General features: G+C 33.9%; 1 protein-coding gene across 7 annotated transcripts in view; it reads right to left on the bottom strand.

The window, feature by feature from the left end:
* Nucleotides 1-25,410, bottom strand: part of LOC147071376 (uncharacterized) — a 41,927-nt gene continuing 16,517 nt past the window's right edge. The window contains exons 4-22 of one of the 7 annotated variants that reach the window (XM_085948631.1): nucleotides 25,171-25,338; nucleotides 21,665-21,839; nucleotides 19,062-19,322; nucleotides 18,622-18,767; nucleotides 18,120-18,232; nucleotides 17,036-17,189; nucleotides 16,088-16,168; nucleotides 15,518-15,673; nucleotides 15,279-15,384; nucleotides 15,023-15,129; nucleotides 14,034-14,156; nucleotides 12,995-13,114; nucleotides 11,499-11,603; nucleotides 9,045-9,347; nucleotides 8,702-8,818; nucleotides 8,096-8,233; nucleotides 7,819-7,893; nucleotides 5,313-5,373; nucleotides 1-2,688 (exon numbers count right to left, since the gene is read on the bottom strand). In XM_085948631.1, the coding sequence (XP_085804757.1) occupies nucleotides 2,507-2,688; nucleotides 5,313-5,373; nucleotides 7,819-7,893; nucleotides 8,096-8,233; nucleotides 8,702-8,818; nucleotides 9,045-9,347; nucleotides 11,499-11,603; nucleotides 12,995-13,114; nucleotides 14,034-14,156; nucleotides 15,023-15,129; nucleotides 15,279-15,384; nucleotides 15,518-15,673; nucleotides 16,088-16,168; nucleotides 17,036-17,189; nucleotides 18,120-18,232; nucleotides 18,622-18,767; nucleotides 19,062-19,322; nucleotides 21,665-21,839; nucleotides 25,171-25,338 (2,691 nt within the window). In that variant the 3' untranslated portion in view covers nucleotides 1-2,506. The remainder of the gene's footprint in view (nucleotides 2,689-5,312; nucleotides 5,374-7,818; nucleotides 7,894-8,095; nucleotides 8,234-8,701; nucleotides 8,819-9,044; nucleotides 9,348-11,498; nucleotides 11,604-12,994; nucleotides 13,115-14,033; nucleotides 14,157-15,022; nucleotides 15,130-15,278; nucleotides 15,385-15,517; nucleotides 15,674-16,087; nucleotides 16,169-17,035; nucleotides 17,190-18,119; nucleotides 18,233-18,621; nucleotides 18,768-19,061; nucleotides 19,323-21,664; nucleotides 21,840-25,170; nucleotides 25,339-25,410) is intronic. The other 6 variants (XM_085948632.1, XM_085948633.1, XM_085948634.1 and 3 more) reach the window with 6 other exon arrangements.

Genomic DNA, 25,410 nt, shown 5'->3' with positions numbered 1-25,410 from the left:
ATAACTCTCCATCTATAGATTTATAAATCACAATATTATGTAGATCATTATTCTGACATCTAATAAATTGTTAATACATTGAAGATCATGTAAGTGCAGAGAGTTTTAAAGATTCTTCTTATTATTCCTCCATGTTGCCGACATTACATATTGAAGTTGTGCTCATTTAACCATCAAATCATTTACGACTTTTAACATTACAATTAGTTCAAACTAGGCCTCACATAAACATACATATTTTTCTCCTAAATACTGAGTACGTCATTTTATTAGTGTACATAATATTTAAACAACACTTTTGCATCGCTGGACCGACTAAATTTAGCATCTACCATTTTGACAATTTGCCTAGTTAAATATTATGAAATAATATCTCGCATAATAAATCTGATTTTCATCTAATGTTTAAATAAATGAAAAGTGGAATTCTTGAGGGCCTAATTCTAGGTGTATAAAAAGATAACATTGAACAAGAAAAAAAATGTAAAATTATGATAACGAGGGAAAGAAACACACACATAATATAATATATATAATTCGGTTACATATAATCAACACATGAAATAAAAATACATGAAAATATTACTCAGGTGAGATTAATCCTAAAATTTATTACAGATCCAATCTTTTGTCACATTAAAAAGATGGAAAATAAATTTTTAATCTGCGTTTTCATTCGACACTTTCATCTGTAAGTATTATTAGAATATTGTAATATGTTGAATGTCTGATACATATCGTTTATAAATGACATAATATCCTTTAACTGAAGCTATAAAAATGAATTAGAATTATTACAATAACATTATTATGTTATCATTCTTTCATTATTTGCATTAAATATTTTTTGAGTCATCAACACCTATTTCTAGGTAGCCATTATAAAATCTATTATCAGCAAATTCATACGAATTGGCTGACAAAATTAATTACATTGCATCACCATGTTTGATCCTAAAGGGATCATATTATGGGCCTCCACAGAGTGGAGACCGACTCAAAACATACAATGAAAAACAATGATGTGGATTCGTCAGATTTGAGATTCACAACATTATAAGATGACACGTTACTGTTAGATTTAAAAAAAGGGTATGTATTCACTTATTAGTTGCAGTGATCAATAATTATTTAATGAGATTGGAAACGACAATATTAAAAAAAAATGTAATACATTTTCTGTCCCTACAGTATGCCGATGTGTGTAAGGAGGTGTTGCTATTTTGTGTATCCAACAATTATTGATACTCAGACAGAAGTGTCCGATGTAAACGCAATATTTAGAACATGCACAGTATTATTTTCTTTCAGTCTTGTAACAATAAACAATGGAAAAATTCACAAAAAAATAACAATGAATGATTTAAAAAAAAAACATGGCAGTAGTGTGGATTGTTAGAAAATGTCTTTTGATTCGTGGAAATGAAGTACATACAATATACTTTTGTTAAGTTAAACATCCAGTACAATAAAATGAAGGAAACTGTTTGCTCAGCGATTAAGGAACCATGGATATTACATAGGACGAGTGTGATACATTTAAATGCAGAAGTATAGCTTTGGTACGAACCACAACCGCTGTGTAAACAAGTAACGCAATGATGTCTTCAACTTATCATTATTCAAAGAAGTTTTGCAATGTGATCTTTTGCCACTCGTCAGCAGAGCTTTAAAATAATTTTATTCTGTTATTCTTACAAAAAAAATGTCTCGGTAGATATCAGTCTGAAAAACAGGTCAATAATATATCATCAAGATACAGATCAATTTTCAACATAGATTTCTTTATATTCTCAACAAAAAAAGAAACATTTTTTTGTTACCACTCTGTTATATTGTGTCTACCACTGACTGAGAATGAGTCACGTAAATTCAAAAAATGGCAACTTATATACATAGTTTCAAGAAACAACAAGACAACCTCTGTAGCTACTGTGTAATCAAGATAACAAAGAATTTAATGTTGTAAAATCACACATGAATGTACTAAAGAAACTTAGGTCACGTGACACATGACATCATTTCTCGTCATTGTAATTGGTTTCGAGCGGAGTCTACACATTTTGTTACTTGTGTTTTTGTTTTTGGAAACTTGTGTATGAAGATTAATTAGAAGCTGAGATTTGTTTAATTTAATAGACTATTTGCCTACACGTAGAGCTTTAAAAATTGTTACAAACTTGTGTTGTAAAAGTGAAGTTAACAACTTTTATAGCCATGTGTTCCCAATGTTGTTTTGGAGAGTCGTGTCCTTATTTACGTCTTTCTTTGCAATGGTTATTATTGCTTTCATACCGGACAGACTTTTATTAGAGTTTGTGAATAAAGCTCTCAAACGTATCCAACGAGTGGCACACATAACAGATGTATCATCACAAATTTCTCAGGCAGAGAAAACAAATGAATAAAGACTCCGTTTGTAAGATTTTAGTTTCTTTTATAATGACAGTATTTACTTGGGTCCAGCACTTGCAACTTTGGTTATCTGTAACAGAGAAATGTCTTGCTATAAAGTTTTACTGCTGGCACATTGAAATGACGGAGAGGAGGATCTCCGGCCGGAGCTGTGGCCGTCCGGCCGCGGCCGCTCCCCCCTAACTCCCTCTTCCACCCTTTCCCCGTCCCGATCCGTGGCTCGCGCTTCCTTCGGTATCTTTCTTCTAAATGTTATTTTTCTACGGAACCATCCTGCAACACAAAAACAGTCTATTAAAAATGCGCAATCAATAAAAACTGGAAAACCGTGCACCAATGTGTAGCTACTTACTTAAATCGGTCATTTGTGACAAAACTACTTTAACCAAATAACCGCATCATAAGTAAAAAAAATATGGTATGTATTGCTTTAGTTAGGTATAAAATATTAACACATTAGCTAAATAAAACATAAATATTGAAAGCAGTTTAGTTTGTTGTTTCACTGTAAAGCTTGACAACACAGATAACTTCCCAGGCAATCAACATAAAATTCAAGCGACGAATATTAACCGACCTTTATTATCAATTAAAGACTTATAATTATTGCCAGTATTATAAAAAAATCATCCACCGTTCGTTACAAAAGGAATATTAAACTGTGTTACTCGGTCTGAATTAGGATGGCATATAAGTGGAATATATACAAGCTGTTCCGCTTTCACATTTCTTTTGCGCTGTGGTCAATAGACTTTAGCGACGCACCACATGGTATCTAATATCAACAATTGTCAATACGATGTAACATTTTACAAGCGTCGGCGCCATTTTAATTTTAACAGTTTATATTTTTCATTTGTAGTGTTTGTTCTTGAGCTGTGTTCTGATAATAATATCAATTAAGAAAAACAAGTGATTAAAAGACAGGAACAGCATGTTTGATTTAGCTGTCTGACTTCTTACGGCGAATAGACTACGTATAATATTAAAATGAATACCATTTTATTATAAACAAATTGCTATTTGTGTATGTATTTGATTAACTGATAGTGCTGGACAATTATAAAATTATAATTTACAATCAATTCTGGGCCGTATACGATTCTCAAAAATAATTATTATATACGGAACCAAATACAATCAAAATATAATATTATTTACATGTAATTATATTATGTTAGTGTCTTTACTTTACGAATCGAATAAATAGTAGTATTTACACTAAGAATTAATTCAAATTACAATTTTTAGCGCCAAATAATATATAACTCACTGCCAATCATGTATTCCCATTATAAGCCACGTACGTATGTATGTACATACGTACGACAAGCCAAGCACTTCATGGAAAGCAATTATTTTTCCGACACATTTTAGGCAGCCGGATGATAGATTTATTTAATTCAACAAAATTAACAGTAATTCATTAGTCGTGCTGTTACATTGTGCTACCCAAAAAATTACAAAAAAAAAACCAGACAAAATAAATATATTGTATTGAAAGTAAAATTGGTTTAAACACTATGGAAATAATGACATAACATACAGATTTATCCAACCCTCTTCAATTTTGGCATTCACCAACTGCACAATGTCAACATAGGTGGCATGTTATACTCTTGCTTACTCAATAAAAATATTTACAAAAAAAAAAATCCGCTCAAAAGCATGTTATATGATCACAGCAACCAGTTGTTTAGAAAATGATTAACAATTTCAACCTTCATTGACAGAATATTTTATGTTTTATTTTTCCATAATATGCTTTATACCAGGCATGTCCAACTCGTCGATAGAGATTTTGTAGAGGTAATCGTTCCTATTTATTCATTTCTGAGACATTCTTAATTGGAAATAATTTTCAAGTTAACTATGAGGGAGCCAGTGTTAGATCATCATATCGCTTAATTCGTATTGCATCACTCACGGCCTGTTACACAAATGAGAGAAAGAAAATATCGTCACTGTTCTGGCAGAAGACACTAATTCGAAAAAATGACATATTGAGGAGTTAGTTATACCAAAATGTTCCTTATTTCAAACTTTACCGTCTGGCAACCTTCTTAATAAATAAACAGTCTTTATTTTAAAGTCATCCTTTTTACGATTACTTAATAAACTCACATGATAGACCATTTCAAACATTTTAACAACTTCAAAGTCAAATTACTCAAAACTAGTATTCTTCAGTTAGTGTGTTCTGCCAGAACAGAGACGATATATGAATCCCCGCATTTTAAACCGAGGCATTGTTTCCTCTTACCGCCACGCCGTGGGCTCTTTCTTTGCAGAAAACCAATACATTATTTATGTGGAGAATGGTATTTGGAGTATTTCTTTGTGACGGTAAGGCGTTGTTTAATTTTGAACACTTCAGTGCTCTTAGCCAATAATAATTTGTTTGTTGAAGATTAGAATGGAAAAGAGTAGCAGATCACTGCTAGTTTTAATATTGAATAGTAGATCACAGCTTACTTGAAGTTGGACATTCCTGTTGTGGACATACATAAAATAGGGTTTTATATTGTCGGATTAGTGAGATTCTCCTGTACTAGCTTATTCAATGAAAATGTGATTTATGATTGTATGTATGTGTTTTACAAGATAGACTGACATACATTTTGAGAAGAATTAGTAATTTTGACATTAGCATAGTTTGATGATGAGTTCATTCCCCAGGTAAAATTTTATAATTAATTTAATTTGTCCACAAGTCCAAATGCACGATGAACAAGCTCGGATGACAATAAAGGTTGAAATGTCAAGCAATATATAACGTATAATGTTGTGAGCAGAGACGACCCCGGTTAACCCGCGTGAGTGTTAGACGAATGTCCCCGAGATGCAGACCAAATAAATATGAGACCACTCCGTGGCCCCTCATGGTGTTTGTTTACCTGCGATCGAACGTCGCTTTTTGCTTGCTTTACGCTCAAACGCTGTTTGTTTAGGGGGCAACTGTCAAATAATCGCCACGTTAATTAAACAGAAAAGAACACGGAAAATAGAGCCAGGGTTTTAATTATATGCCTGACAATGGAGACAAGAATAGAGATGTTTGGATGAGTAGTTTTAAAATTAATATGATTAAAAAGTATGATGTTTTTTGGTTGTCAATTTTTGTAGAATTTAATTTTTCATTTGATATGTAAACTAAGATATTAATTCTGGGTGCGAAAGAAAAAGGGGCACATGTCTGAAAAATTAACCATAATGCATTTATGCACAAAGGAGAAAAGGAACAAATCAAATAACGATCTTCCCTTTCCTTTGGCACCAAAGAAGTTTTCCTTCTTGTGCTTCCAAAAGTTGAATGAGGCCATACATGGTGCAGGACTTAAAAAAGTTAACGCTAAATGCCTTCATTGACGTTGTCAATAAATACAGTTTTTTTTACATTTTTTTTAAACTTCTGCAAATAATTGACAACTGGGTATTTATCGGTTTAGTGAATAATGTATTTATATCACAAAGTCATTGTTTTTAATGAGCATGAGCATGAGCACGAATTTAACAATTATTAGTTATGTATATTGTAATGTTTTTATTTTATAGAGGTTATGTTATATTATGTTACGTTATGAATAGGTACTAGTAATTGATTATTGTAATTTTGCAAATAAAAACATTATCTGAAATGATGACCATACCATGCCAGCAATGAAAATTTATAAGTGATCCAGTTATTTCAGAAAATACAATTTATGATATAAGAAAATTTTAATTATTGTAAGATAGATAAAGAATATTTAAGTCATGTGATAATATCTTACTAAATTATTTGACGTACACAATGGATACACTGTGAGTGCTCTAAGAATGCTCATTCGGTCATAATATTTGTTTGTCGAACTAACATTAACTACAACTTGTTTAACAGGGGATGAGCATTGTTAAAGAGGTCTCAGTATATCTTTCTCTTAAAATAATTTTACTCCATAGGGCAGTGGTGAGGGCTCCTTACTATAGGCAATTATTTAAAGCTTACCTTAATAATAATGTAATGATTATTTTTTTATTGAATACTGATATACGTAAGGTTTTAAAAAGTGAAGTACCTCAAAGTAGCTCAGTTTAAACGTAAATATAAGAAATAATTCACATGAATCATAGACGGATCGATAGCTTAGAGGCGAAAGCACCCCGGAAAGTGAAAGACGTGAGTTCGAATCCCACTCAGTCAAACTTTTTTTCTAATATTATGTATGGTTCTGAGGTTTTCAAAATTGTTTCAATGATGTAATAGTTGTCGCAATATATCTACCTACAGATACGCTGTGTCATATATTTATCACCAATACTCGTAAAAAGGCTATAATAATCCGTATGTAAATGTATCATGTTTTAGTATAGAATATCGTGACATCTACCAGCTAATTATTGTAACAGATTGGCAACTTCTGCCTGATCAACAGGCCACACATACAAATTTCGCGAGTTACCTCATCAGACTTTAAACTCAAATTACTAGCCACCATCGATTGATTTGCATAATCAAAAAATTAAACAGTGACATCTGTTTGAATAAATGATTATGAAATACTAAGTCATAAATTAATCGCTCTACATTCAATGTGTGTCGTTATAGATATTGCCATACTAATATCGTGAGGCATAGGAAAGGTTAAGTAAATAATTGAAAATTGGATCATTTCAAACAAGTTTTTTTCTACGGCGTTGAATCATATGTTTTGTTCAAAGTTTAATAAAATTTTAAAAACTAACTAACGCCATCTATTCTCTCAATTCTATGTTGGCATTAAGGGGTACCTATTCATCAGTACATAGTAATATCATATTATTATTAACTCCCGTAAGTATGACTGACAAGCGTATCTACCTATTCACTACTACTTCCAAATCTCATTCTTCACCACTGCCATAGAGACGATATGATTTCATTGTAATTAGGTAAATTGTATAGTTTCTAATAATAATTAACTAAGTATTTATTATGCTAAATTTAAATAATGATTTATGAGACGAATAATATATAGCCTCGAAATACAGTCTTACAGAAAGAGACAAGCTTTTACGAAAATATTAAAGGCAATATTACCGTATTATATATTGTCTCTGTTATGGCAGATTGAAATGGTCCATCATGTGAGTTAATCAAGTAATCGTAAAAAGGATGACTTTAAAATAAAGACTGTTTATTTATTAAGAAGGTTTCCAGACGGTAAAGTTTGAACTAAGGAACATTTTGGTATAACTAACTCAATATGTCATTTTTTCGAATTAGTGTCTTCTGCCAGAACAGTGAAGATATATTCATAAACAATTTACCGAATCAATCAGAATGTAAACTGATATTATTTTGGTTCGATTTTTAAATGATTGTAATTGAATTAGATATATCACAGTAGTGTTATGTTAATGGTGGTGGTTCTGTTGACCTACCTGTGAGGGGCCGTTGAGTGATTGGCGGTATGTATTCTCAAGACGGCGTATTTCCTCCGTAAGGCGGGCATTTTCCTGAATACAAAACAAACATAATTAGCAATCGAAAAAGCGAGGTGTTTGAAGCCGTTCAGAATTCGAGTTTGGCATCTGTTGATGAAGAATTAATTAGGTATTCGTAGCCTACTATGAAAATATTTTATGAACTTAAAATTTGTTCATCGGAATTACACCAAATTTCGAATTATGAAAATAAAAAAGTCGTCTCATTTATTACCTCTATTAATTTTTCCATATCGCCCATGCCTCCACCGAAGAAGGGTTTGCTTCTATTTCCTTCGTGACTTGCTCGAAGTTTACGTTCTTGTTCTAGCAATTCCTCGACACCATGCAATGAATCCATTTTTTCTTGCATCTAAAAACATACATATTTAAGATTGACACTGCGCAATAATTATTTGTTCGTTAATAAATTTCAGACTTCCAGCTTCAGATTAAGTTAAATAAACAGATGTAGTGTTTCTATTGTGACGAAATAAAAGCACAACGTTGAAACAACTGGTGTTATTTTTTCATAACAGACAATTTGGATGACGCTTCATGTCAGCGGAAATGGCATATTAAAAATAAAACTATTTTCAATCGATCTATGGTATTTTAACTTTCTCCAACATAGTTAAAAAGTTGAACCTCCTAATATTCCCACATTGTAAAAGTTGCGGTATAGAATTTCACACCATTCGATTAAACAGTAAAACATAGCACTTTAATTGGTTGATTGATATTGCTGGATAAATAGTTTGGATCTGAATGGTGTTTAACATTAAATTTAAAAAGATTGCATTGACTGATTTAGTTAATATAAAATGAAATGTGAACTCACTTGTACACTATAATGTTTTTTAAGGTTATCTAATTCTTCTTCTTTCTCTGTTAGCTGCTTATCCCATCTCTGCTCCTGTACTGTGACATTATTTTGAAGTCGACTCAGGGCACCCTCCTATAAAAAAAAAACAGTATTTGAAAGGTCCCATCACAGCGTGTGATTATTCAAGTACATAATAGATAGATGCGGTTAAGACAGAGACATTGAAGTAATCCTTCACCATGTAATAAAACAGGATATGTTTCGTCAACACACAGGTATGGAGACTCTAGCTGTAACGTTCAATGTAATTTGGACTCTATAATTAATTGAGAATTTGTTATAAAGTAAAACTGTTTACCGTATCGACAATGATGGTCTTATATTGGTCCACCAGGGTCTGAAGTTGTGTCTTCTCGATCTTGAGTTTGTCTAGTTCGTGATCGTTACGCTTGGGAGGTTGGGGCGGGGGAGCGGCGGCCACCTTGGCTGCGGCAGAGGCAGAGGCGCTCAAGACAGCGGCCGCCTTCTCCGAGAAGGAATGTAACCATTCCTTGTGGGTGGCGGGCGAGTGGACCGAGTGGACGCTCACTTGTGGGAACAGCCTCTCCAGCACTTCTTTGGTCTGCCGCTGTTCTTCCACGCATGCCTTCGTCATGGCCTCCTGCAATAAAGAGACACACACTTAAGCAACTGCTCAATCAAGAGTTTTTGGATGACTATATCTGAGAAACTTTTTGTATAATATGTGATTCCACATGTAGTAACAGAGGAAAATGAATACTCTCCGGATTTAATGAACTGTTTGTTAATAAAAAACAAAATAGCGGCCTGTTTGCTGTCTCCTTTGATTACTTGTGATTATTCATGTAGATAATAATGGTTCATTTTATGAAATAAACTTTAATGGAATGAAGGAGAGGTGTTTTTATCTCAGTGCGATGACGGCTACAAATCAATCTGCAATGCAAAGACTTGCTTTTTATTTGATAATTATGTACATTTTTTTAACATCTTTGGAGACTCATTAAATCCAGCACTTTAATTTGAATTAATGCAGGCTTGTGGAAGGTGTAACCATAATAATGAAATCTCATACAATAGTTTATTCCATTGTAATTGGTCACTTTCTTGGACTTCAAAATGGAAGTGAATAACTGATCGCTGCAAAGTCTGTGCATTTCGACACGGTGACTTTTTGAATTATACGAATGTGACAGTAATGCTGAGCGCCCTCCGACTATGTTGAAAATGTCAACAGATGCTTTTTCTAACTGTCGTTCGTAACGCGTTGGTACATTAAGTTACATGCGTGAATGTCAACAAAATTACATCAATAAAATTAATAAAGTCTTCACGTTGCAATCGTGTTGAGTTCGTAAGTGCGACACGACCAACCACACGCCAAATTTCTAACTTCAATACTGTAAAAGTCACACTGTTTAAAGATACATTTACATAATACTGAGAATTTTGCTCTTGTACTTTACCATTCCAAGACAATACATAATTTTAATTCATAACTTTATAAATATTGAAATAATAGTAAAGAAACATATATTATACAAATAATATGAGAGCATAGATATGTACATACAAGGGACATAACAAATACTGACAGGTTATTACATATGAGGGTAAGACATTTTATTTTCGTGCAATGGGGTGGGTACAAAGAAGCGTGTTCAACCAAGAATGTTATTACATACTACTTGAACAGTTTTACAGAAAGGTTCCAATTGATGACACTTATATTACGATAAGTAAACACATTTGGAATGAGCTATGTTTGCAAAGTGACATATTATAAAAAAAAAAATGGTAGCTTTTTATTTTATAATTGTTATGTACTAGCAGGACCATTAAATTAAATAACAATTTTAAAAGCCAAAAATTAAATCAGTGTATTAAATGAAGTAATTCCTTAAATATTTAAGAGAAAACAAAACGTTATAATATATAATATGTACTCGATTAATTATTTTTGTGAAAATGATAGTTTATTGTATTAGGCTGTCATAGTGTATTTCTTCTTTCCTTTATTATCTCGTCGTTTCCTGCTCTCGATGCAGAATGCCATTTCTCAAAAGACAATGTGGTAAATTGTGGAAATTAGAATGCCACTCTAAGTGTCCAATTGCCAATATAGCTTTTTCTTGTCAAATCTAGCATTATGGAATAGGTATCTCTGATCCGACCATGTTCGATCCTAATAAGATTATATGGGCCTTCACAGAGTGGAGGTTTGTATTAACAGATTTTTGTTTTCATGAGAAATGGATGTCAGCCACTTGCTCAACCAATTCGATCCATACTCTGACTCATACACAAATTGAAAAACAATATGTGTACTTGCCAGACCCACGACGCGATAGGCCGACGCATAAGCCGCGCGGGTATCATGGCATAGGCATCTAGCTTGTGCCAAACTATGCACTCATGTATGGCATCTTTCGACACTGAAAACAGTTCTACCACATGACCATTGTTCGCTGACGTGAAAATGGACACTTTATATCGCTTGGTAATATTAGTTGCAAGTGAAACGGGGGTTAAAGTGGCATACGGATTTATACCCCTAACAGTAGTGTACCACATTATCCTTTGAGAATGGCTTCTGCAACGAATCCGAACGTTGAGTAAAGAAGGAGGAATGCACGATGACAGTTCATTAACAAAATACAAATAACTATGAATGTCTGAAGCAATATAAAATATTGCTTGATCTAAAAATACTCATTCTATATTTTATTTGACATTTGTGAATTGGTACCGTTTTGCAAAATCTATTCACTCGCAACCAAAATAAACTTACTCTAAGACTACTGTCATCGTGGGGCTTCTGCGGTTTGTTGTTTAGCTGGTTTTTCTTCTCGGCCGTTAGCTCTTCCATCACTTTCCAGTTCCTTCTTATAAGGTCCTGCGGTCCCCCATTCAATTTTAATCAAACACGAAAGGGTTGTGGGCAAAATAAAAAATAAACAATATAGAAGGGGTTAATCATAAGGGAAAATTAGTCTCCGCACTCATTTCATCTATTAGATCTTTCACTAAGTTTTCCTAACTTAAGTAATACAGTATCCGTTCAATCGACAATGCCTGAAAATTACTATTAACAATACAAGACTAGACAGGACACGCTGTAAGGCATAAGAGATAAACTACCACATTTATAATATGTATATTCTAACTCTGAAAACTATTGCTAGAAAACTGTCATGACAATATCGTTACGATATTTAGAAGAAAACCTAATACATCGAGTTCGCTTAAAATATATTGTGAATCAGGAATATATACTTAAAGAGAAAACGTCACATGAAACATATCTATGATATTCAAATAGAAAATTAATACCTAAGGGCTACCTCTAAGGGTACTTGACAATACTTGAATTTAAATTCAATTTGTTGAATCACCAGGCTCTATGCATATTCATATCATGGAGCCTGAAGATGCCGAAAGGCGGAAACCTGAGTTATTAAATAGACCCCTATGGAATAGTACAGAACTTATGTCAATTTAAATTCAAATAGCAGTTTATAAAAGAATGATTTCAGAAATAAAATAATTATACACACTTTTTATTCACATAGGAAATGGTATTGTATTACTTTCAGATTGATCACAACATTGTTAAGATGGGAAACGGCTACAAGTAACAAATCTATTCAGATTGATCACAACATTGTTAAGATGGGAAACGGCTACAAGTAACAAATCTATTCAGATTGATCACAACATTGTTAAGATGGGAAACGGCTACAAGTAACAAATCTATTCAGATTGATCACAACATTGTTAAGATGGGAAACGGCTACAAGTAACAAATCTATTCAGATTGATCACAACATTGTTAAGATGGGAAACGGCTACAAGTAACAAATCTATTCAGATTGATCACAACATTGTTAAGATGGGAAACGGCTACAAGTAACAAATCTATTCAGATTGATCACAACATTGTTAAGATGGGAAACGGCTACAAGTAACAAATCTATTCAGATTGATCACAACATTGTTAAGATGGGAAACGGCTACAAGTAACAAATCTATTCAGATTGATCACAACATTGTTAAGATGGGAAACGGCTACAAGTAACAAATCTATTCAGATTGATCACAACATTGTTAAGATGGGAAACGGCTACAAGTAACAAATCTATTCAGATTGATCACAACATTGTTAAGATGGGAAACGGCTACAAGTAACAAATCTATTCAGATTGATCACAACATTGTTAAGATGGGAAACGGCTACAAGTAACAAATCTATTAGGAAATTATTACATATTGTGTTGGTATTCTTACATTATTCTTATCTCTATGTTGGTCGAGCTGTTTCTGCAGGTTGTCCAACTGTTGTGAATGTTTTTCTTCTAATTCTTTACACGCTGCAGCTACAGCCTTTTCTGTATTTACACTATCATTCTGAAACAACACAAAAGATTTTGGTAAATTACAATATTATATAGTGATGGAAGTTCTTGGTTGAATTCAATTTGGTAAAATAATTCAGAAGTGTAGCTATATCGGTTTCCTTCATTTTGCTGTCCGATACAACCGATCCTACCCCTAATAACATGGTATACGTCTGTAGACAGAGCATAATGAATTTTAATTCCATAAATAACCATGACAAGATGTGGACATTATAGTGTAGTAAATCAGTGAATGAAATTGATTTTAGTCACCCTCTTTGATGTCATTTAGAATTTGCAAAGAAAACTAAAAAATGACAACTGTTTGGAACCTAACAGATATACCATGAAATGTCAAGATTTACGGACAACTTCTCTCTCTTTTTCATGATCATTTTGTTTTCACGATTAACAAATACAAATCATCGATGATAGTATTGAGAAATCGCATTTCCTCAGAATGTCATAGAGCAGTAGTGTCTAATATCCGTCTGTCAAATTAATAAATGAAAATGTCGCTCGTTACACTTCATCATTTGGTTTACTCTCACGATCTGCCGATATGATCGTGGCCGAGCGATATACGCGTTGGCTTATAATATTGTGGGTCCCATGTTCGAATACTTGGTTTCGCAATTAAACATATTGTTTTTAAAATTGTTAAACATTAGCTAAAATTCATAAAATTTATTTAAGTACATATATAGCGATTTCCATTAATTGAATGAACCATAATAGGCACCACTGATGGAAACTATATCGGAAACGGAAACAATGTTACAACACTTCAATAAAAAACACTTTTTAAAATTTTACTGTTTTTTTGACATAGGTACATTTGTATTTCGTAATTTGAATTTATGGGGTTTTAATGTAGTTCCAAAAGAATTAACATTACTGTTATAGTCAAATTATAGTGTAATTTATACATTATCTGTAGGAGTTGTGGTTCCATTAGGGGTAGGTTGTGATGCCAACTCTTCTTTCAGATTCTTTACACTGCTACTTAGATCATCTCGTTCTGTCTTCACTGCACTAAGCTCTTTTGTTAACTGTAACACAGATTAAAAGTAATAGACATTAAAATTAAACATAGACAAATAATTAATATTTGGGTATTCAACAAATATTATTATAAATACAGTCGAACTTGGTTATTACGAGGAAGATGGGACGGACTGAATTTGCTCGTTATAAGTGGTACTCGTTATATCAGAGAATAGGTATTTTTAAATGAGCGGTCATCTGAAAACCATCGCAAGAAGTTGCGCAACTAATTTACCCTGTTGTGAGATTGGTAGATTACCTTGCGATAATTACCACGCCGCAGATTCAAGTTGCTTTGAGTAACCAAGCCAATAACCCAGTGGCGAAAGGTGGAGTTACAAATAGTGCACACTGAACTTTGTCAGTCTAACGTATTTGTTAGTTTTTAAAAATTCAATTGAACCCTGCCTAATTCAAGCCATAGTAGATAATAGTCAAAAAATAATCGTTTCACCATGAAAATAAATAAGTATGACTGAAAATGTGTGCACTGTGTTTGTCGGATCGTGCATAGCATACCCAAACTATTACGGTTTGGTGTTTAGGCAGGGTTGAATTGAATTTTAAAAACCAACAGCACCATCTGCAAATGTATTCTTAGTTCAATGAAAACAAATAAATATGACTGACAAAGTTTAGAGTTCACTATTTATGTCGAATCTTAACAGCCTACCTCCACCCCTCGCCAATGCGATAACTCGCTAATCTCAGCGCGGTAGATTGAACTCGCTGTGGGTACACTGAATAAAGCTGCCAATTATAATTAGTAAACATATCATCCGGAATCAAGACAAATAATATGATTGGTATAAAATGACAATTCTATAAACTTTCAAGTGGAAAATGTTTAACTATATGATGAGGAGCATACTTGTTGATTTTGTCTATCCAGCTCTTCGAAGCGCTTTTCGTGCTTCAGTGTCTGCTGAAGTGAGTTGACGTTTAAATTTTTAATCTCCGACTGTGCCACTTCCAATCCTGCAACACGACATAATCGATTAATTTATATAAGCTCTTACGAAAATAATTTCTACCATCAGAAGAACCAATCTTCTGATATAAAAATTTGACATCAGGCCCTATGGTAGCAATTGTTACAAATGAAGATATGACAGTTAAATTTGTACCTTTCAGTCTTTCATTTGCCTGATGCAATTCCTGCTTGACAAATTGTTCAGATCTCACAGCATTAAGTCTATCGCCTTCCAATTGTGTGTACATTTGTTGCGCATCCTGAAATTATTAAGTATATCATTAGCAAAAAATGTTTCTATTAATCGGCAACAAAAGTTATTATGTTAACAGTATAATATAAAAATCCAAATTGTTTAAATGTTAATAAAATTTGTGCGGAAGTATAACTGACCTCAAGTTTCCTGGCCAAGTCGGAAGTCTGATGATTGGCAGCGAGGATTTGACTGTTTGCGAGGTGCAGATCATTAGAGAGGGCCACTTTTGACATCTCGGCTTCATTCAACTGCGCCTTTAGGTCCTCCACCGTATTTGACATCGCTAATTGAGCCTGCAATTATTTATTTAAACCAATTTTATGTCATGACAGATATCACTCTTAGAAGATGCAAAAACATTAAGCACATCATTACCATTTTTGGTTAAGAGAAACACAAAAAAGTCAAAGTTTCGACACACTAATTATTTTAACAAACATCTTAGGAATATGATAAAATATAATTTTTTTATACCCACTATTTTGTAATAATGTTTATCTATTGATATCACCGTCTTGTTTTTAGATTCGCTTCGAAATTAGATCGATGATTCAAAAATTATTGTAATATACTGGGACTATTTACTCTTGCGTGTAGAATACTCCTCCCATTTTTGACAGTGATGATTTGCAGAACATAGATGCGAGACGTTAATCTGGAGCTTTTTTTTTTTTTTGCAAAATGAATGTCACATACTATAAACTAACCTCTGACAGTGACTGGATATGCATTTCCATCTGTGATTTTTGGGCTGCAAATTCACCTTCTGAAGCCAATTTAGCTTGAAGCTGTGGAACAACAAAAACATCTCCATTAATACTACGCACAATGAAAACAAACAGAAATGATCATCGACTATTTGTACATAGAATTCTTTAGAGGAAAGGCAGTATAAACTGGCCAGAGAAATCAAAAAAATATCGTCGGTGTTTTGTAAAAAGGGCGAATCAACTATTTTGGCGAAATCGAGATTTTAATGAAAATACAATATGTACCCCACTAGCTTTGTTGTGTAAAAACGGCGAATTTTTATCTCCACAGGAAAGTACTTAAAAACGATAATCGACTAAAATTAAATTAATTAAAATTACGAAATAAAATGCAAATTTGACATATTAGGCCTTTTAAAATATTATATAATAACACCTATTATAATGACAGTATTCTTTCTAAGCTTAATTATAAACTTGTTAGATATTTATAATAATCTACAGGTAAAAAACAAATAAATGTCAAAAGTTAAAAATCCTCCTCCTGTAAAGTAGCATTTTGGTTAATTCGCCCTTTTTACAAAACACCGACGATATATTCACAGGCATAAAGCATGTAAGACGAGACAGAATGAAGAGGAGAAAAAATAATTCTTACAACTTCGAATTGGATAGCTAAATAAAATATACTACAGGATATTGTTCCGCAATGACCCTTTCCAGTCTGAAATAGTATAGGAGCATCGATATTACCAACATCCTTCTGATTGTCATGATCATTTAAGTGGACAAACGGACAACATTCCCCAGTTCATTATGGAAGGGAAAGATCTACAGAGATACGATTGCAGTTCCACCAAATTGTTCCGGGTAGCAGTCAACAATGTAAATGTGGCCGACCTCTAATAGGGGATGGCACAAGAAGAATGATTTTTGATAAGATACCTGATGAATCTGTTGTCGCTGCACTCCAGCCTCCTCAACGGAACGCTGGATGCGAGTCTGCAGCATGAGGACTTCAGCTGCCTGTGCCGCCATCCCTTTCTCTGTGTTAGCCAGCAGCTGGCTCCACTTTGAACGGTCCGTATTGATTGAAGCTCTGGAATTATAACATCAAACTAATTGATGTGCATCAAATTCAATGTCGAGGGGGAGTGCCGAATTTAGAGCATATTAGGGATCTAAGCATGAATAATCACAATCGGTAAACTTTGTGGGAAAAACATCCGCGTCGTCACTATGATGCCCTATTTTTCTCACCATGCAAATCAGCATTGAAATTTAATGATCACATGAAATATTTTCACACCATAAAAGAGTACAGTAAAACCCTGTTTTCATTTCCGATACAATTTCTTTCAGATAAGATCAGTGGCCACTATTATGGTTCATTGATCGAATTAATGAAAATCGTTATAGATTTCATGAATTTTAGTGAATTTTTCGATTTACAGTGAATTTCAAATTAACCGTGTTTTACTGTAGGTACTCTTTTATGGTGTAAAAATATTTCATGTGATCTGTATATAAACGTCTACGTTATCCGTGGTTAGAACACTTTCTCAAATTATTCCTTGGCAACACTCGCATTATACTTTTATCTCAATGTTCACTTGACATTATGAAGAAAAATATATTCGGAAAAACTTAATATTGAAGTTTGCAATTGATTTATAATTTTGGAGAAGTCACAATATTTTACAATCCATATTTGTCATGTTATAGTATAAATATTCTTTCTCATCCAATAAATTCTAAGCTACTTGAATTTTAGAAATATGGCTGTGGGGTAATGAAAGATGCAACGCCATTTGAAATGAATAGTTGGGTTCAGTCTTCCCTTGATTAATGAAGGAGAATAATATTTCCTCAAACCCTTTATCCATCTCAAACTATCTCAGCTGGCCGCCTTAATTAATGTGTTATAATAACTGCATAAAACCTACAGCTGTATTGAATCTTTACGAAGAGTCAATAATTCGGAACCGTAACAGGTACCTACAAGTAAAGCTACATTTAGATAAGTTACCTGAGTTCCACCAGTTTGGCGCGGACTGCCTGAGCCGCTTCTTGTTCGTCGGTCAGCGCCTTTTCTTTCTCTGCCAGTTGCTTCTTCAGTTTCTGCATGGGATCCTTTGGACCCTGGAAAAATAAAAATAATTTATGAGTAAAAAAGGGAGATGACACAGAGGGATGTGTCCAATAGTAACATATGTAGATTTGATTTCAATTGAGACCGATTATGAGACAATTGAAAATTTGTAATATCACGTTGAAAGTCAATTCAGTAGGTTACAAGCCGAGAAAGTGTTTCCAATCCAAATAATAACTATGCTATTTCAGGTGTTCCTTTCTTATAATCTTGATGAATATTTAACCCATGATGGATCCAGTCTCAGACAGTTTCTGTATTACACAAAATATGACGCAATTAGACATGCGGTTCAGTACGACAGCAAGGTAGATGTGATAAATGGCTGAAAGTAAACATGTTCAATTTGAAATGGAAGTCAATCTAGGTGTGCACAAACCTCAGACCACTCGGAGTGCTCCGGAACGGGCCCATTCTGTTTGTTGAGGAGGCAGTCGGTGAGGATCTGAATCTCGCTGCGGGAGAGAGGCATTTCCGCCAGCTGCCGCACCAGGATGTTCACGTTCACACCGTCGACTCCTCGAGCTAGAAACAAACACACCGAAAATGATAAAATAACATTGTAATGAAGATGTCTTCACGTTAACTGTCTCCTATGGAAGACTTAAGGGGCCGCTACACTTGATAACTTTTACATCACAATATTCATACTGATAGTAAAGGAGCCCGTTTCAGGATGCGTGGCTGTACGCATGTGATATAAATAGAAATTCGGGAAGTTGGAATGCAAATGAAGTCCACATACAATATGGGTGGAGAAGTAAAGCCGGACCCAGGATATTCACAATAATCATGACAAGCTTGAAAGGAGGCACTCACTGAGTTGACCGAGCTGTGACTGATCATTCTTCTTTTTCTTTCCCTTGAGAGAGGCAGAGTTTTGCGGAGGCGCTGTCTGTCCATTGGGCACAGTGTTGTTCATCTCGAGGGCGTACGACTGCTTGAGGATCTTGTCGATGGTGAGGTCGGCAGGTTGGCTAACGCTGGAAGATGATGACACGCTGGACACCATCTCCGATGGCTTCAGGATCACTTCGGAACTCTCAACGGGGGCTGGTGTCGGCTGAGGCTTATTTTTATCTGTAATTTAACATCATTATTATAGCACACTCTCGAATTATTGGAAATTTGAAATTTTATACAGTTCAGTTCGTAAGTTAAATTACAACAATAATTGGGTTCTTAATTCTTAAACTGTCATAACAAGAAATGTCAATAAAGAAAATAGATAAAAAAATCTCGAATCTAACTCGGCAAAGGAAATTTTCAATTGGCAAATAAGAATAAAAAGGGGACTTATAATTTGTCATTGAAAGTAGGATACACTGGTAAAATTTGTCTTTAAAGGTTTATTAACCTGATGTATGTTTTCGAAACCTTTAATCTCGTAGTCTTCATTCTCAAGATAACCTGTTTTGACCTGTTTCCTAATCAGCTTCACGGATTATGAAGAAAATGGAATCAAGCTTGCGACTATTATTGTGAGGATTTAGTAAAAAAAAATAACCTTTAACCGGTTCTATGCCTTCAGTGAGTTTTCTCGCTCTATGAGGCCGTGATCATCAGGCCATACATACAAATTTCGCAAGATATCTTGACCGACTTTAAACTCAAATAACTAGCCACTGTCGATTGATTTGCATGAACCAAAAAATTAAACACACAGTAACATGTGTTTGAATAATTATGACACACTAAGCCACAAACTATCAGTATTACAACAATTTTAGTAAAGCTTTGCTCTACATTCAACGTGTGTCCTTAAGAGCATACATAAGTGAAACGGCAAATAATTTTCAACAGTAGGTGGAACGAAATTTCGCAGTCGTCGCCAATCGGAGACTGACAGTCGAGGTGTGAGCACGTACATTTGTTTTGTGATGGCGTCAGAGGAATATATTCTTAAATCGTGTAAAGATGACTAAAAAACGTTCCGCATGTACTTGAAAAAGAAAACATCTCAATGAATATACTATTATTATTACGAATATAATAATAAACATAACATTAAAAGGACCCAAGTTGAATTTTTATGACAAATTATATTTCGTTCGGCTCGCATCATTTGCACAATCCACACTTCGCATAGTCACGATCTTTTTAGACCATGCCTCAGCTGAAGTATAGCCTTATAAATCTGCAGCCTGTCAGATACTGCCATAGTAATATCATGAGGCATAAAACAGGTTAAACCAGAGAAAATGATTTCAAACACGTTTACAATCTACGAGGGTTGTCCGTAAAATAAAGTCTCCAAGGCGCTGGATTCGCGAGGAACGCTTTAACGCAAGATTCGGCAACACTACACTGGCGTGTAGCTTGGTTCCCCGCCTACAAATCCCCACCACTCCGAGCTGTACAACGCTTAGTTTTGGTTTGGTAGCCGTTCGCGATGGAGCTTCCACTCGCCGCTACCGCCAGGTGTGAGTTACGTTCTGTTATTCGTTTTTTCTGTGCTAAGGACTACGCCTATAGAAATTTATCGACAGTTATGTGAAGTGTATGGACAACAGTATATGGACATTAAAAACGTGCGAAAATGCAGAGTTTAAAAACGGTCGTACGGAGAGGGTAATGCTTGAAGATCGACGGGTGACGATTCGGGAGCTGTGCAAATTCATTCCTGATGTCAGTAAGACTACTATTGACAAGATTTTGACAGAACATTTGCATTATCACAAGGTGTGTGCAAGGTGGGTCCCCAAAATGTTCACCAAAGATCACCAACGGCAACGAGTTGAAGTGCAACAACCGACCTAATCAACCAACTTGGATGGGATAACGTCACACATCCCCCTACAGCCCGGACCTAGCACCAAGTGATTATCATCTCTTTCCTGCGTTGAAGTAACACCTGGGTGGGACAAATTTCAGGACCTACGAGGACTTGAAGAGGTTGTACGCTACCTGCACGCCACGGAGGGAGAGTTCTATGACACGGATATACCAAAAATGCATCGATCGCAATGGGGATTACATATGTAGAAATTTTTTTTATTTGTGAAAAAAAATTGGAGACCTTATTCCACGGACAACCCTTGTATATTAAACAATGTATGTAATTCATAGCTTTAAAATAGATTTAAGAAATAGCTTATAGATATATTCTGTATTAGACAAGAGAATTTTTAAATCATAAAATGATAACGAATTGTAGATTTACATAAGTGGTAATTCTACTTTTGCAATCATGCTTTTACATATTATGCATGTGATCATTGCACTTGATTCTATGTTTTGTACATTTTACTAAGCATTTTGGCTGAAATATTGCAATGTGATCATTGCATAAGCAGATATCTCTTGATATCTTTACAAAGAAAAATAAATATTGGTAAAATTCTAATGGATTTAAATTCAAATTCCATCAAGTACCTTCGGTCGATAGTGTTATATCAAAAATATTGGTATGTTAAACTTACTCTTGCGCTGCTCTTTGGGGACTGATTCAGCAGTGTGGGGATTCTCCGTGGGAGTGGGGGGCTCTGGTTTAACAGGTGCCGGAGCCTCAACAGGGGGCGATTGTTTGACAGCGGCCTTGCTGGCTTTAGCCGCTTTCGCAGGCTTCACCTCTTTCACCACTTCCTGTTTCTCTTGCTAAAATTATTAAAAAAATAATACAATCAATTAATTGAAGCCTTGTGTAGATACTCTTTATATATAACCACTTTGAAACGGAGCGTACGGCCCAATCATGGAGGTTGTTTGTTACCTATTCACTCAACCATTACTCAGTGGTTGAGTGGAAGGAAAGTTAAGGGATGAAAATAAAAACATCCATGGCATGAATTTAAATATAGATAGATGTTCCACATTAAAACCAAGGACCTGGTGTTTTCTGTTTTTATGTGAATACGTTGTCTGATAATTTATGAACGTGTGAGCAAAATATTATTTATCAATTATTAGACCATGTCCGATTTTAATATGATCACATGGGCCCCTCCCTCACAAGTTGGAGGTTTGTATCAACAGACTTGTTTTTACGAAATTAAAAAAACAATATGTGTACTTGGCAGACCCTAGATCTGGGACCCACAACATTATAAGCCGCTCGGCCATTGTGTGTCTAAATTTAATGATATTATTACTAATGATTTTTGCTATAAAATGCTAAATTTCAAATACATTCTTGTTTTCACACTTTTATTAGGTATGTAGAAAGAGACTTTCGACTAAGTAATTTTATTTAAAAATCCAACCAATAACTATCTTTTCAGTGGATTCAGTTTTTAATTATGATATTTTCATTTTAAATATTTTTGAATAATATTTGATAGATACTTAAAAGCTTATTAAGATAACGTCTGGTCTGTGGAGACCAATTAGCTCTGCTTACGAGTGAAAATGGTGATTTAGGAACAAATGCATAACAAAACTTCTTTTAATAAAATGACTTATGTATTAGACAGCCTGTGTAAAACTGACGGCAGCAAATAATTATGTTTTATAAATAGAAATCTAGTTTTGAATGTCATGTACTTATTTTTGAGAAAAGAAAATTACTGATTATCTACGCAAGCATTAAGAATTATGAGTATTGAACATGTATTAATCTATGCACCAAGCCCTTTTTTAAAATATATAAACGTGTAACATTATCTGTTATGCAAAAAAAAAATAACAAAGTCAAAGGTTACAGTGACGTGTGATATTCGTCAGTTAATGCTAACAATTCCAGTGATAAATTTTTATGCAGTTTATCTCATTATAAAGTAAGAAGTACCTATTACAAAAAACACTTATAAGAAATATTTAAAGTGATTAATTGATTATACCATACACCAGAAAAGTATTGCCATGCTTATTTTATTAGTACATATTATATTTTTCTATAGCATAACATTGCAGAGGAAAATAAATAATAATGGGGCAGTTATTATTAGTAAACCTAAATACAAAAAGCAATAATTGTTAGTTTTAATATTATTACATTATATATATAATTATATAAAGCATAGTGGAGGAACTACAAAATTATTAACACACAAACAAAAAAATGATTCCTGTGGGTTATTATAATTCTTTGACTCAAATAATGATATAATCCGTCTATAAATAAAACTTATTTGAATTAATTAACATTAACGGCACAAAAATGAAAGTATTCACAGAAAAAGAATGAATAAATACAAAGGTCTGTCATGCCATCACCATTCGACAAAAAAAAACAAAAATTTAAATACAATGCATTTTATAACAAAAGAAAGTGAAAATGGACAAATAAAATTAAATTCTTCCACTAAAGTTCAATCATCCTAATGAGACAAAATATACATGATATTGTTTTTAATATGTATGTGTATTTTTAAATATTTGAGAAGGTTTTGATGCATTCTACAGCCTAAATATCTACAAAGATGTTGATAGAAACCGTTTTCTATAAAGATAACACATAATACCCCATCCACCCATTATTTTCGAATGCGATTTTACGCCAGATGGCGTGTGAAACGTATGCTTTGCGTTCATGGAGATTTTGTACATAAGCATCTCGCCGAACCCGAACACCTAATGCCCCTCTACCATAAGTATAAGTTTAGCGAACCGATTGCTAAATTTGGCAGAGTCGATAGTTGACAGATTGCAACTGACAGCCCGCGTTTGTAGATAATTGTCATGGGTACTTATTTTCTTCCGTATTTCATTATGATTCAGTGAATTATTTTGATTATTGCCTAATGGTATTATCTATTTTACAATTGATCCTATAATAGGTGTTTCATTTTATTCAATCATGACTGCTTTATTTATACTAAACTTTGCTTTCGTAGATGAAGCTAATCTACAATGCCGCAAATTTCGTAAAAGCGGCGACGCTTTCGAATTCAAGAGTCTTGTTAATAAATAAACATCAGACGGAGATTCATGAAAATCTAATAAATATAATATTATATTTTTAGCAACTCAATTCACATGATTGTGCTGGAATTGATTTATGCATAATAATAATTATATGGTAGGTAGGTATACTATCATGTTAACCATTTACTTTTATTTGATTATATTTATTCAATAACGTTTATTCGGCATTCGGATTATCTGGCCATAATGTAATATTAATCGAAAAATAAAATAAATAATATGAAAGTATGTAATAGCGAGTTCAACATATAGGGACTTCTAGGGATATCTAGCGGCAAAATGCGAAAATTTATGGTTTATTTGACAGTTAAGCGCCCATAGAAAAATATTTTTCTGTTTTTATATAAGGAATATTTGTTTCAAATAGACGTGCATGTACAAACACCGTTATTTGAATGGAGCATTATGGAACACGGTGGCACCTGAATATACAGATTCGCAGGCAACTGGATGAACACTCAACAAATTTTATTACGGCAATAAACGATTCCGGCCTTGAAACCGTCATAAATGGTTCATTTTGGCCTAATTCCATTGACGGCCTATAAATATATGAAAGTGAAGCTTAAAAAAATTACTGAAGCTCAATTTCACATTGATACATTTTGGTTATATCTTCTTTCAACGTATTTGGATAAGAAAATAATACCATCAAGTGAGTGTACCTGATGGAATTTGAATCTAAATTACAATTAATTAAAATATTGTACAATTCCATTTGAATCATCTTTTGCTTGTCACATTTACTGTTTGTACTTGTAATGTTTTTAGTAGGTACATCATGCATTAAAACAATAAGTATTAAAATGTAAAATAACTTAAAAAATAATTATTCAATAATGCCTTTTCAAGATCTTTTAAATATGTTAATTGGTACATAAGCAACAAGTATTCAGTGTCAGATGTATATTTACCAAGGGTGAATGTGCATACTGCCTTAAAATGTCAAATGGCAAAACCTGAGTCGAAACACAAATCTAATCGGAACATCAGGCACGAATCTGTAATGTATTCAATATTGAAATCTAAAAGTTCCACAGCATGGCAGACCCGCTCAACTCACTTTGTCGGCCGAGTGCAACAGTTCAAACTCGTCTTTGGGATGGATCTCCTCAAAATGGTTGATGGACTGAGTAGGGGAGGGCGGGGCGGACAGGTCGCTGACGCAGCTCGGGTCGTCTCTGTTGATGAGGATCGGCTTCACCTTCACCTCCTTCCCTCGCTTCTTGCCCTGCAAATTTATTTACTCGCCGACTGTTTCATTTGTGCAAACACACAACACAAATACTTTTCAGGTTGAATT

Source organism: Rhyacophila brunnea, unplaced genomic scaffold (assembly GCF_057557595.1).
Source record: "Rhyacophila brunnea isolate RB1 unplaced genomic scaffold, BYU_Rbru_1.0 scaffold_20, whole genome shotgun sequence".
Lineage (NCBI taxonomy): Eukaryota > Metazoa > Arthropoda > Insecta > Trichoptera > Rhyacophilidae > Rhyacophila > Rhyacophila brunnea.
This window is presented reverse-complemented; position numbering and strand designations above follow the sequence as displayed.